This window comes from Phaethon aethereus (genome assembly GCF_964289735.1).
Source record: "Phaethon aethereus genome assembly, chromosome: 1".
Classification (NCBI taxonomy): domain Eukaryota; kingdom Metazoa; phylum Chordata; class Aves; order Phaethontiformes; family Phaethontidae; genus Phaethon; species Phaethon aethereus.
This window is the reverse complement of record NC_138575.1, coordinates 45,741,867-45,753,240: the sequence shown is the minus strand read 5'-3', so window position 1 is coordinate 45,753,240 and position 11,374 is coordinate 45,741,867. Positions and strand designations below refer to the sequence as shown.

At 37.2% G+C, this 11,374-nt stretch overlaps 1 protein-coding gene across 1 annotated transcript in view; it reads right to left on the bottom strand.

Annotated features, from left to right (window-relative positions):
• Positions 1 to 443: 443 nt before the first annotated feature.
• The window catches only part of PTPRQ (protein tyrosine phosphatase receptor type Q), a gene marked incomplete at both ends in the record, with an annotated part of 146,358 nt that continues 135,427 nt past the window's right edge, over positions 444 to 11,374 (bottom strand). The window contains 6 exons of the mRNA XM_082008794.1: positions 444 to 481; positions 768 to 891; positions 4,561 to 4,696; positions 6,466 to 6,614; positions 8,857 to 8,982; positions 9,095 to 9,229. Coding sequence (XP_081864920.1) covers positions 444 to 481; positions 768 to 891; positions 4,561 to 4,696; positions 6,466 to 6,614; positions 8,857 to 8,982; positions 9,095 to 9,229 — 708 coding nt within the window. The remainder of the gene's footprint in view (positions 482 to 767; positions 892 to 4,560; positions 4,697 to 6,465; positions 6,615 to 8,856; positions 8,983 to 9,094; positions 9,230 to 11,374) is intronic.

Here is an 11,374-nt window from a genome sequence, read left to right as displayed (position 1 = left end):
AAACCAATCTAGCAAGAACGATTCAAGGAACTGTAGCTTTTACTTAAAACCAAAACACAAAGAACACAGCAAATTCACCCCAAAATAAGCTCAAAGGGAATATGAATTTTTTACATAGTATTTGGCTCATTTTTCTTCTTTACAAAGATAACTGGAAAAAAGGCAATATGTTCAAACACACTTTCTATTTAAATACATACAGAATGCAGTATTCATATAACATCAGAAGTGCAGTCTGTGCAAAAGTTCTCCAAATCATTATTGCTCAGTGATTTGAATAAAATAACATATTTATGAAGGCACTTTGATAGGAGAAGAGCTGTTACGATCGTCTGTGTTTGTTTTAATCATCAAAATAGGGGAATTCACTTTGGCCCCTGTGCTTAGAAAAATATGACCTTAACTTTCAAAATCTCAATATCTTTAACAGTTAGTCTTAGTATTTACATGGTAGTTTCTTCCCATTCAAGCTCCACATCACCTACAAAAGAAACAGATACATTATATTAATCTACCTTTGTAAACAAATAGTAACTAATGGCAGATAACTGTTTTGGCTGTATTTAAAAGGTCTTGCAGGGAAAATGTGTAAATATTGAGCAATGGCTATTACCACGAGGGAGACTAAAGGGCAGCAAAATGCAAGAAAATTACACTTCTGAAGCCAAAAAATGGTTGTCAGAGTATTTGCTTCTGCTTCTTAGTCTGGACAAGTCAATGCACCTGCTATGAAAAAATAATATTTGAGACAATCTGCGTCTCCTTACCTTCCATGGCATCCAGAGAGTCCATCTTTTGCAGTGCTGAATAATTTACAAAACATACAGGCTGACTACTTCCCTTGCTTGTCAACAGATCCAATACACATTGATGCAAAAATATATATTGTGCCTGTAAAGTGTGAGTTTAAAGATGCTTGATTAGAAGAAAAATGTACCTCTAACAGCAAAAAACTTCAATTTTTATATAACATTTAGATGTTCTCAAAGTAACAGCAGTTTAACTCATCAATCTCAATACATCAATGATACCATATATGCCTGATCTGATTTCATTCATTATGAGGCATAATGCGTTAAAATTTGTTGAAACATGTTTGTTCTTATGCCCAGTAAGATATATGAAATTAGACTAATCATATCTGAGACTAATGGGCTGTTCCACAATTTTCTGTAAATGTTTCTTCTATGAAAAGTTGTTTGATTACTTTTTCCCACTTTTTCCCACTGGATTCAGACTGAAGAAACTGAACCACATGAATATAGTATTTAGATAAGAACTTTTTCCTCTTTCTAGCATAGAGAAAACCAGCAGGGTGCACTCAAATGCAAAAGTTCAAGTAAATCTACATGTTCTAGGAGCATGCACCATTGCTAAAAGCAAAGAACCACATTAATTTTAGTGATACTTCTTAGACTGTAGCATCGTTTTTAACAGACTATAATGCAAAGAGTGAGCAGCTGAAGTTAATCTGACACTTCCAAGGACATAAAGTAACTCTGGGTAATGATTGCTGAAAAGAGAAAAATTTAAAAAAAAGGCAATGTAAGAATGAAATAAAAGAATGAAAACACATAGAAAGAAAAGAAACGGATTAAGAGTATCTTCTCATAGGAGAAGTATTGTGTATGTAGATGCAGAAAATGAGCCATATCACAGTATCACAGACTCGTTGTGGTTAGAAGGGACCTCTTGAGATAACCCAGTGCAAGTGCCATGCTCAAGCTGGTTCAGTTAAAGCACATTGCCCAGGACCTTGTCCAGATGGGTTTTGAACATCTCTGCAGATGGAGATGAACAAAATAACTTTAACTTCCTTGACTTCGGCATGGGTAAATACAGTAGTGTAATTTTTCTGCACAATAATTGTTATTTTGTTTCAGAACCGCCATCAATTTTCAATTCAAGTGTCTCAGATTTGTAAGAGAAAATTGTTTACATGGATACGTTTTGGGGTCACAGTTCACAGCCATGGGTAATTAAAACAGAGTTTCACAGGCCCCTGAAGTACACAGTACCAGTAGGCTTTTCAATAGCTTGCTTACTGAAGCAATAGCATGGCATGACTTCAAACTAGCTTTTGCACTTGACTTGGCAAGATGACAAACTTTAACAGATCCACTGGGCAAATATGGATTTCTAGAATGAAGGTCTTAAGTTTCAGTGGAGTTTAGACTGGTTATTCCAATTCAGAAGGCAGACTCTGAAAGCTCCATAATCTCTTGCATTCATACAGCTACCTGAGAGCGTGTAGCAATGAAAATCTTTCTGGGAAATGTATGTGTGACAAATTATATTCCCAGTTACACTTAATGACATTCTTAAATATGTGAAAGTCTTTTTTATCGTTGGAAGTAGGAGAGAGAATGAAAAAGTTCACTAAAGATTACGGTACGCACTTTACCTGTAGTCCAAGGTCAGGCGTTGGTAACGTACAGGCCACCAGGCAGAGTACCAGGATATTGAAATTATATATACATTAGGGAATTAAGCAGTGCCGGGGTACATCACCAGCCAGTGGAACTTGATGATCCAAAGTACTTCATATTGTTCGGATAGTCCCTTGCATAGTTTTGATCCACGTGAACCAGCATGATCTCAAATAATTCCCATGTGTTTCAGGAGTTACTGCAGACTATGGGTGATTCCCTACAGAAAGCTTGGATGCAGCTATTTTTTGTGAAGAGAGTGGTAACTGCAGAGGTATTTAACTGCACAGATGTGGCCATTCTGTGCCCACTGGCTACAGTAACAGAGAGTGTCTCTGTTGGTAAAAGGAAAACTATTTTGAAGCTATAATCGAGCAAAAAAAAGGCCTCAGAGCAACCAGTTTTTATTTATTTTACTCATAGATCTTACAGACAGTTTGACCGAGGGATCTCTAAACTTAGTTCTGGAAAGGAATTGCTCCTCTCTTCATATCTTCTGTGCTGATCACATAAAATATGAATTATAGACTACTAAACAGTGTTTTATAACAGAACTGTCAGAATAGCTTGACTACTGAATCCGCCATAAAACTCTACAAGATTTGGTTCTCTTTGGGCAAGTTTTAGTGCTGATCTGAATTTTGTAGTCTTGCAAACATGAGCTAGAAATGGCCTGGACAAAGAACAACCTGCCTCAGGATTTTGGAGCTAGCATACAGATCAATACTTGACCTGTTTGGAAATCAGAACTATGAGACCATTGTCTTCTATTGCATTTTGGAACATTTTTTCCTAGCCTCTGCCAAAATATGCAAATGAAGAGGTATGCAAAAATAATACATATTTTAAAAATGTACACTGATCTTATCAAATGTCTGTTTTTATTTTGGGAGGCCTCCCATTAAACTGTCTTCCAGCCTTTGTCTTAATTTCAGATGATTCTATTTCTAGTCAAAAGTGTAAAACAACAACCAAAAAAAGTATTCACAGAATTCATCATCACAGGAAAGCCCTGGCAATTGTTTAGCTGCATCAAGACTTCAGAAGGAAAAATTGAAAGCAGTTGGTAATAAGACAGCACCTTATAAGAAACAGCATGAGACATTATCACCAGAAGGTCTCATAAAATCTTCTGAAGTGCAGTTGCTGAAGAAAGGTTAACCTTTCTTTGTATATTCTGACACACTTTTCATATATTCTGGCATGATATAGAACAGCAGAATTGCATTCCTGATGGAACAAGTCTTTGTGCATTAAAATCAGTTTAAATCCATCAGTCATGTGGAAGGTCATCCTGAAACTGCTCACCCATATTGAGAAGTTGGTAAATCATGTTGTAGACTCAAAGGCTTCAGGCAGCAGCTTTGGCTTAGATCTGGCCTGCAGGAGACTTATGGCCAGAAGACTTTTGCAAATACAGCTGGATTTCCATTCCACTGGCCATTTAGCATCAGCTTTAAAATCTGCTATTACTCCTTTACAAATACCCGGATCTCCAGGTACAGCAGAGGTCTTCTTTACTAGCACGTCATCACTAACTTATATCTGTACTCAGGAAGTCTGCCAGAAATGCTCTTTTTTAGACCCAAACACCACCATTGCCTTGATTTTGCCAATTCTGAAGTCTGTGCTTAATTCTATCCATATATGTTATTTTATCTGAAGAAATTTAAAAAATAATCAAGGAATCATTAATGAGGTCAAAGATAAATGAATATTTAAAAGTTTGGAGGACTGTGCTACGTATACACACGCCAAAAAATACAGTTAGGTAGTAAATAAAGTCAAATTAGTGCGTGAGCAAATCCATTTTTTATTTAGCAACTGTTCTTCACCCAAAACTTGAAATGAACTTTCCCAAAGTGTGAGAAATTATGATTTAGGTTCTAAAAACTAAATGACTCAGCATTCTTTTCAGCACTTGTCAAGACTTTGCTGGCCAAATATACATAGATAGAAAGAAAACATTTGCACAATGCTTGAAATCCAAATAGAAGCAGGCTTTCGTAGAAAATGTATTAGGTGGCTGATTGTTATGAGCTTTCTAGTCTTGTTTTGTAGGAGGTCAGATGTTAAGATGACTAACTTTTTAAGAACAGGAAAACAGAATAAATGAATATATAAATCTTACCAGATTCTGTACCATACACATTCTTTCACTTCTTAACTCAGCTACAAGTCCATAGATATCGACAAAATCATGGTCATTTATGTGTTGGGTTAAATGGTCAAGTGCAATATAAACACCTGTTCTTCCAACACCAGCACTGCAAACATAATACACAAGATAAAATAAAATTTTTATGCTATTTTTTTAACTACAAAATATTTTCTTAGAATACTCTGGTTAAATTAAGTTTATTGTGAAAAGAAAATTTCAGAAAAAAATCAGACCTTTTTCACTTACTTTTACTTACTTGTGTGTGTGTGTGTGTATATGTCTCTGTGCTGAATGGGATCAAGTGAGATCTGGATTTGAGCCATGTTCTGATTTTGATTTTACAAGGGGTTGCATCAAATAAGATATAACCAAACCAAGCCTGTATAATTGGAAAAAAGGTCCTACAGCTTTTCTGTGAATTTGCTATTTCAAAGCTCACTAATTCAAAGAAAACAAATCACTAGATTTTGTGAAATCACACCTGGATTCTGTGATGCTTTTGGTATTTGAGACAAAACCACATGGGATCTAGCAAAACATTTAAAAATACTTTTAAAAGGAGGATGAGTGTGCAAGACATGCTGGTAGCTAAAGGTTAAAAGGTTTGAAAATGAGAAGGGTTTTCTCAACCAGTATCAGACTTCTCTGCAATTGGTCTAACAAATGCAGAGTATATCACTGCAGATAATCAATAAATGTATAGCAAATCACTCTTGAACCTGTAAGATCTAATGAGCAGAAAGTAATGAATGAGTTTTCTGGATATAAGAACATGTAATGCTGCTTTATAACCATCAGGAATTTGAGCATAGGTGGAATATCTGGCCCATGCTGACCCTTTTACGTATCTGTATTGTGAAAATGGGATAGGATTCATTGCAGAGGGGCCCCAGAGCATGTAAGTGTCCTCAAAATAAGAATACTGTGTAGTTCTCTCCTGTAACAGTCTCTCTGGCCCCTGCAGTAGAGGGATATGTCAAACTGTCAGTGGCAACGATATAAAATAAGAGGCTTTATCACTCATTGTGGATGCCACCTGTAGGACACTGAGGACAAACAAAAAGAACTCCCATGCATGGTAAACTGGACAGTTAGGGAGGAGATTTGTGGCACCAAATCCAGCTTTTCCTTCCACATATTTCCAGACTCACAACTGAGAATGAGGCAAAGAATCAGTCATAGACCTCTGAGTCCAAATCACTGTTTTGGAGAGTGCCCACTCATTTGGTGGGAACACTGACCGGCATATAAAATGCAGACACACTCACCACCTTCCTGAAGACTTGGGCTTCCCCACACACTTACTCTTTGAAATAGCAGTTTAAGGGTGTTGAGTATGTAATCAATGGGAACTATGACAGCTGACCATTTATTTAAGAGCCTAAATACAGATTTTAGCTGTTTATTGCATCCAAGCTTGAAATCTGGCATATGCAAACCTTTATTCCTATTTGGCATTCTCTGTGGCTTCCACATAGTTTCTTCCTCTTGATATGTGACATGTACATTTTAAATACAATTTTTAATACTTATTTCTTAAGAAGAGCTATAATTATAATAGAAGTAATTAAAACCAACATGTCAGTTACTATTCCTCTTCTTATGGCAAAAAGGAAAATTGAGATAATCCCAGCAGTACCTTATGGCAATTGTTAAAGTAACTGTTTTACTGACATCGCCTCAATGGGTTTTCCATGAATGGAATAACAGACACACTTTGGCATTTTATCTCCTAGAAAGGACTAAGGAGCACTGCTAGAGAAACCTTCACTGCTGCCCATACTAGAACCGTATCTGTGCACTTTCATTGTTCTTCTTCCGACAACTTCTCTGAAGATATAAGATATTAAATGATGATTTAGTGAATATGCTTACCTGCAGTGAACCACCATTGGTGTATTATCATGTGCTCGACTTGCACGGATAAGTTTTACAAAATGGATAATAGGTGCAGTAGTTTCAGGGACTCCATGTTCTGGCCAAGAAGTAAAGTTACACTGCCGCACCATCATGCAGTCTCCATGCTGAAAAATATAAAATAAGGCGTTTTTTACAGAAGAAAGGTGACAGAAGATCCAGTAAGCTACATGTAACCTTATCAGTAATTGAATGTAAGAAAGTAAATCAGAATAGCATAATGGTTATAAGATGTACTTGCATCAAAGGATAATTTGTTGTACACAGACCTTATGGCAGGTTTTTTGAGAGATGGCATCAAGTCCATCTTTCAGGAAGTATTAATGACTTCAGCAGTCACTCTCCATTTGACTTCAGTTTCTATATCAGTGTAATTTGTAGATTACAGGCTGACATTTCTATAGCTTGTTTAGAAGTTTAGTGAGCTAGGACGACAAATTTATTTAGGGAGAAGCAACCATTCTAGGACTGGTAAAGGCAAACACACATACGTTGGTAAACACAGATATATTTTCTAAGCGTTTGATGCCCTCCCCATCAGGGCAGCAGCAATAGAAACTCAAAGAAAAGAGCTGGTTATGATCTGATATCTAAATTAACTATTGAAGGACATAAGAATAAAAGTGTTATGCCAAAGGTCTGTCTAGACCAACATTCTGTTTCCAACAGTAGTCAAGGAAAAATCTTAGGGAAAATTATAAAACATGACAACAATGTATCTGTAGTTTCACAGAATATCCTTTCCATTCCTAATAGTTTGTGACTTGTGAACTGCCTCAGTCAGAGTTGGTATCTTGAAATTGAATAGCACTTGTCATAATTTTCTTCTCCTAATTTCTCCAGGTTTTATAAAGCTCTGTAAGTTTTTAGCATTCACAAAATCCTGCAGCAAGGACTACCACAGTTTAATCAACTGTTGTTTAATGAACCAGTTCCTTTTTTTAATTTATTTTGAACCAACCACTTGCTCTTTTCATATTGCAAGAAACACTGAACAACTGTGAACAATTATGCATAGCAACTACTTTGGGTCTATATTTTTAAAATTGATTAACATAAAAACAAAAGAGAGGTGACTTTAGATGTAATATGGCAATAATTGTGAATGATTTGCCTCACATACGCTTTTCACCTTCACTGGAAGATCATCCAGAATCCATCCATTTGTGAATGGACGATGAAGTACAATCTTAAAGCCAGTAATATGGCACATTTAATGACATGCTTATAAAGGATGTATTATCTTGTGCAGGGTAGCTCAGCTATAATAAATGGATCACTTAATTCAGGTTATGTTTTTTTTTCTTTTCAGCCTCACCCTGGTTAACACAGGTGACCGCATTTTGCTGGCATGCATTTTTACTCTAAATAGTCCCTTTTACTAAAGGGACTAAAAGTCCCTTTACTAAACAAGTCCAGTCTTGTTTACTTTATGTATTATTTTAGCTGAAAAAAAGTTTATCTTCTCTCACACATTTTAAAATGTTCAACTGTCCTATACTACGTGCACAACATATCCTTATGGGGTGACCACTGAGACAGTCCCCTACCTGCTGTGTTCCTTTTGTCACGTGCACATGCCACAGGATGGTAATGCGTGTATTTGGATAGCTGAGTTCAGGTCCTAGGATCTGGCTGCACTACATACAATACAGGTCAATGCTGGGAGTGCAAAAGAAGGCTGACTTCATCTTGGGTCATTATACTCAGACTGCTTTCTGAGCCCACCTACTAGTCTGACTTAATGCTGGGTGCTAATTTTTCCAAAGAGTGGAAACTCTAGTTGTGGATCGTGACAAAGATGAACATCTATGTTGTACCCCCCACCCGCCTTCCCAGAACAAAGAGTAGGAGTAATACTGATGATTCCCATTTAATATTGGGTGAATCTCCTGGGGGTGGAGGCCAATATGGCTAGTGGTACAATGCAAAACAGCTGCGCTGCACCAGAGAATCTTGCCCTTTAATCTGAGAGGGATACATTCAAAGGGATTTCTCTGATCCCAGAATGCTTAGGATTACTCCTTTCTACAAGAGACAACTGAGGTGTCCAAATAGAAACTTCACCTCCCACCAGACCAGAGGTTCAGTAACCTTGATAGGCCCTTCATAGCATGTTAGCCACATATCTGAGCTCTTTGTGACTGGAGAAAATTCCCAGCGAAAAAAACCAAAACAAAAACCAACCAGGAATTAAAACAAAATTCAGGAAAACCAGGCGGTACAGTGCATATGCATTAAAAGATTAAAAGAATAATACTGAGGGATATTTGGGTGAGATGGAGCACATCTGGTGTTCTTTAAGGCGTTGGATGGATTTTATTAAATCAGCTTCCAGTTCTGGCTTACCCTTTCAATTTTTAGATCTCTGATGGTCCAGTCTATTTGAATATCTTCCATTAGCTTAGTAATCACTATATCCCCAAACACAGTCACTGGTTTATTATCTTCTGGCCAGTACTGATGACATCTTATCTGCAGGGAGATGATTACTAATTAACAATGATCATATGATAATCTTGACAGAAACTACATACAGAATTTCCAGTTATATCAAATGCTGTTAATTGGTACACTGGTAACTTACCCGTCCTTTTTCAAAACATTGTGTAAGCATCACAAGTGTTTTTGCTCTTGTCTCCCACACCATTCTCCAGAAATCACCCACTGTTCCTGGCAATGGTCCCTGGGTTGCAATAAACTCATTTGGACATAAATAACCCTAAGAAAAAGAAATTATTTAATACATAATGGTTGGAAAGTAGAAAGAGTTTGCATGTGACTCATAGTTGTGCTTAAGGCTAGAGGCTTGTCAGATGTACTAAATGAACTGGCACGGGCCTGGTTAATTGTTACATGGCAGATGTCCTTGGAAAACTGAGGAAGTAACAGTATTTTTTCCACCATGTAGATCAGTTATGAACCAACGCTCTAATAAATTTTGGGAAATGCTGTCCTAATAGAAATGCGTTTAGAAGAGAAATTACAGGGTCATCAGGTCAGTAATTGCCATTAAAAAGTATCTAATCCTTCATATTAGCCTTACTGCAGATCCAGCCAGAGGCCACCAAAAACTGTGTCAGGAGGAGGCCAAAGTAGAATTAAATAGTGCCAAGGAGCCTGGGACCAAGGAAACAACTGAGTGGTCTGAGAGCTAGTACAAGCTACACACCACACTCATGACCTTGTCCTTCCAGTGATAATCAGGGATCTGCTGTAACTTAGGGATGGAGCTTACTCAAACAAATGATCTCTGATAAAAGGTCTTCAAGAAACCTACTGCAGGGGTTGGCTTTTATTTTAGTGTTGGCTTCTGCTGTTTAATTCATTTATAAATTGATGTAAAACTTGGGGAAAAGGAAGTTTGTTGAAAAAAGTCTTTGTCAATACTGTCAGTGCATGGGTTCTTATGGACCTGTTTCCTCAAAGAGACTAAGCATCTACAGGAGCTCTAACATGCTACAGAAAGTCTAAAATAACAACAATAGCAATAATAGCAATACATTTATATGTAAGAGCTAGCAGTCTACAACATCACAGAGTTCTGCTTATTGCTCAAAACAACTGACAGAGTGGTTTATAGCACCACCGAAGCTCCTTGTTGGAATTATAGCCCTATAATTCACAGCTGCCTGTTACTTACTCCATCTATAATATACAGAACAGGTGGCAGTGAGAAACTATGTTAATCTTCCCTAGTTTAAGAGTGAGGTGAGAAACTAGAATTCAGGGATGCGAAGCTCACAGTTCGGTTACAGACTTTTTCTTGTTTAACCAATGAAAATAAAAGTAGCAGCCAAGTTCCCATTTGTTAAAACTATATACAGGACCTCTTTTTCCCTCTCTTTATACACGTCCATATGTATACACACCTAGGTAAATAGGTATGTAAATTCACACACACACATTGTATATTTACAGCTATATGCATTTATATATTTACATATCCACAAATATGGAAAGTGAGAGCATATAAAGGGCAAAGCTTTAGCCCCGAGAAATGGTAACACTACAGTTGTCTATTCACTGATGAACAGTGACCTAAAGTGAGATGCCCATATGCAGTAAAGACATTCAAAATCTCAGCAGGGAACACTCTCTGCAGTTGGCTTTTGCTGCAACTTTTGGGAAGTTGCTGTTAGTGTTCCCTGCTTAAACCTTGGCATGTCAATTAGTGACGGGAAAGGTAAAGGCTAGACCATGCTCCAAGATGTCTGGTCTCCTCAGTGGCTCTATGCATAGTCCCAGCATCAAGTAACAATGTGGCATGGCTCTTCCTATCTGCTGTCAGAACTAGGACATTCCATACAAAGGGAATAAATAGCTTTTGCTAATAAGAGAGGAAGATGCTCTCAGCGTTATGGCTTATTCTCTGTGAATGTCTCTTAGCTACCTGGGAGTAATTATTTCTACTTGCCACTGTGTTATCTGTTCAGACTACAGCCTGCATGTCTCACTATGTGTTTGAATAACGCTTAGGGCAAATCAAGTCTTGAGCTCATATGAGACCACCAGCCACTGCTCCAATGAATTAAACGCGTAATTATAAGTCACACTTTGAACTTCAACAGGACAAAAATGAGATAAAAGTACAGATGGAGAACTTACTGAGAACACAATTAGAAAATTGAAGGTCTAGAAAGCAAGCTGAGGATGAGAAATATAATACAAGTTTCTTCTTCAAGGAGCCTATTTGCATTTTCTTCCATCATAACTTTCACAAAATAATAAGAGGCATACCAATCCCGCTCACCAAAATTATTAGCCATTTCTATGAAACTTTTCAATCAGTTATTTTTACATTGTCCTGTTCATATACAGCAGCTCCAACTCCTGAACCATGAGACCAAATAACGCCTATCTAAAC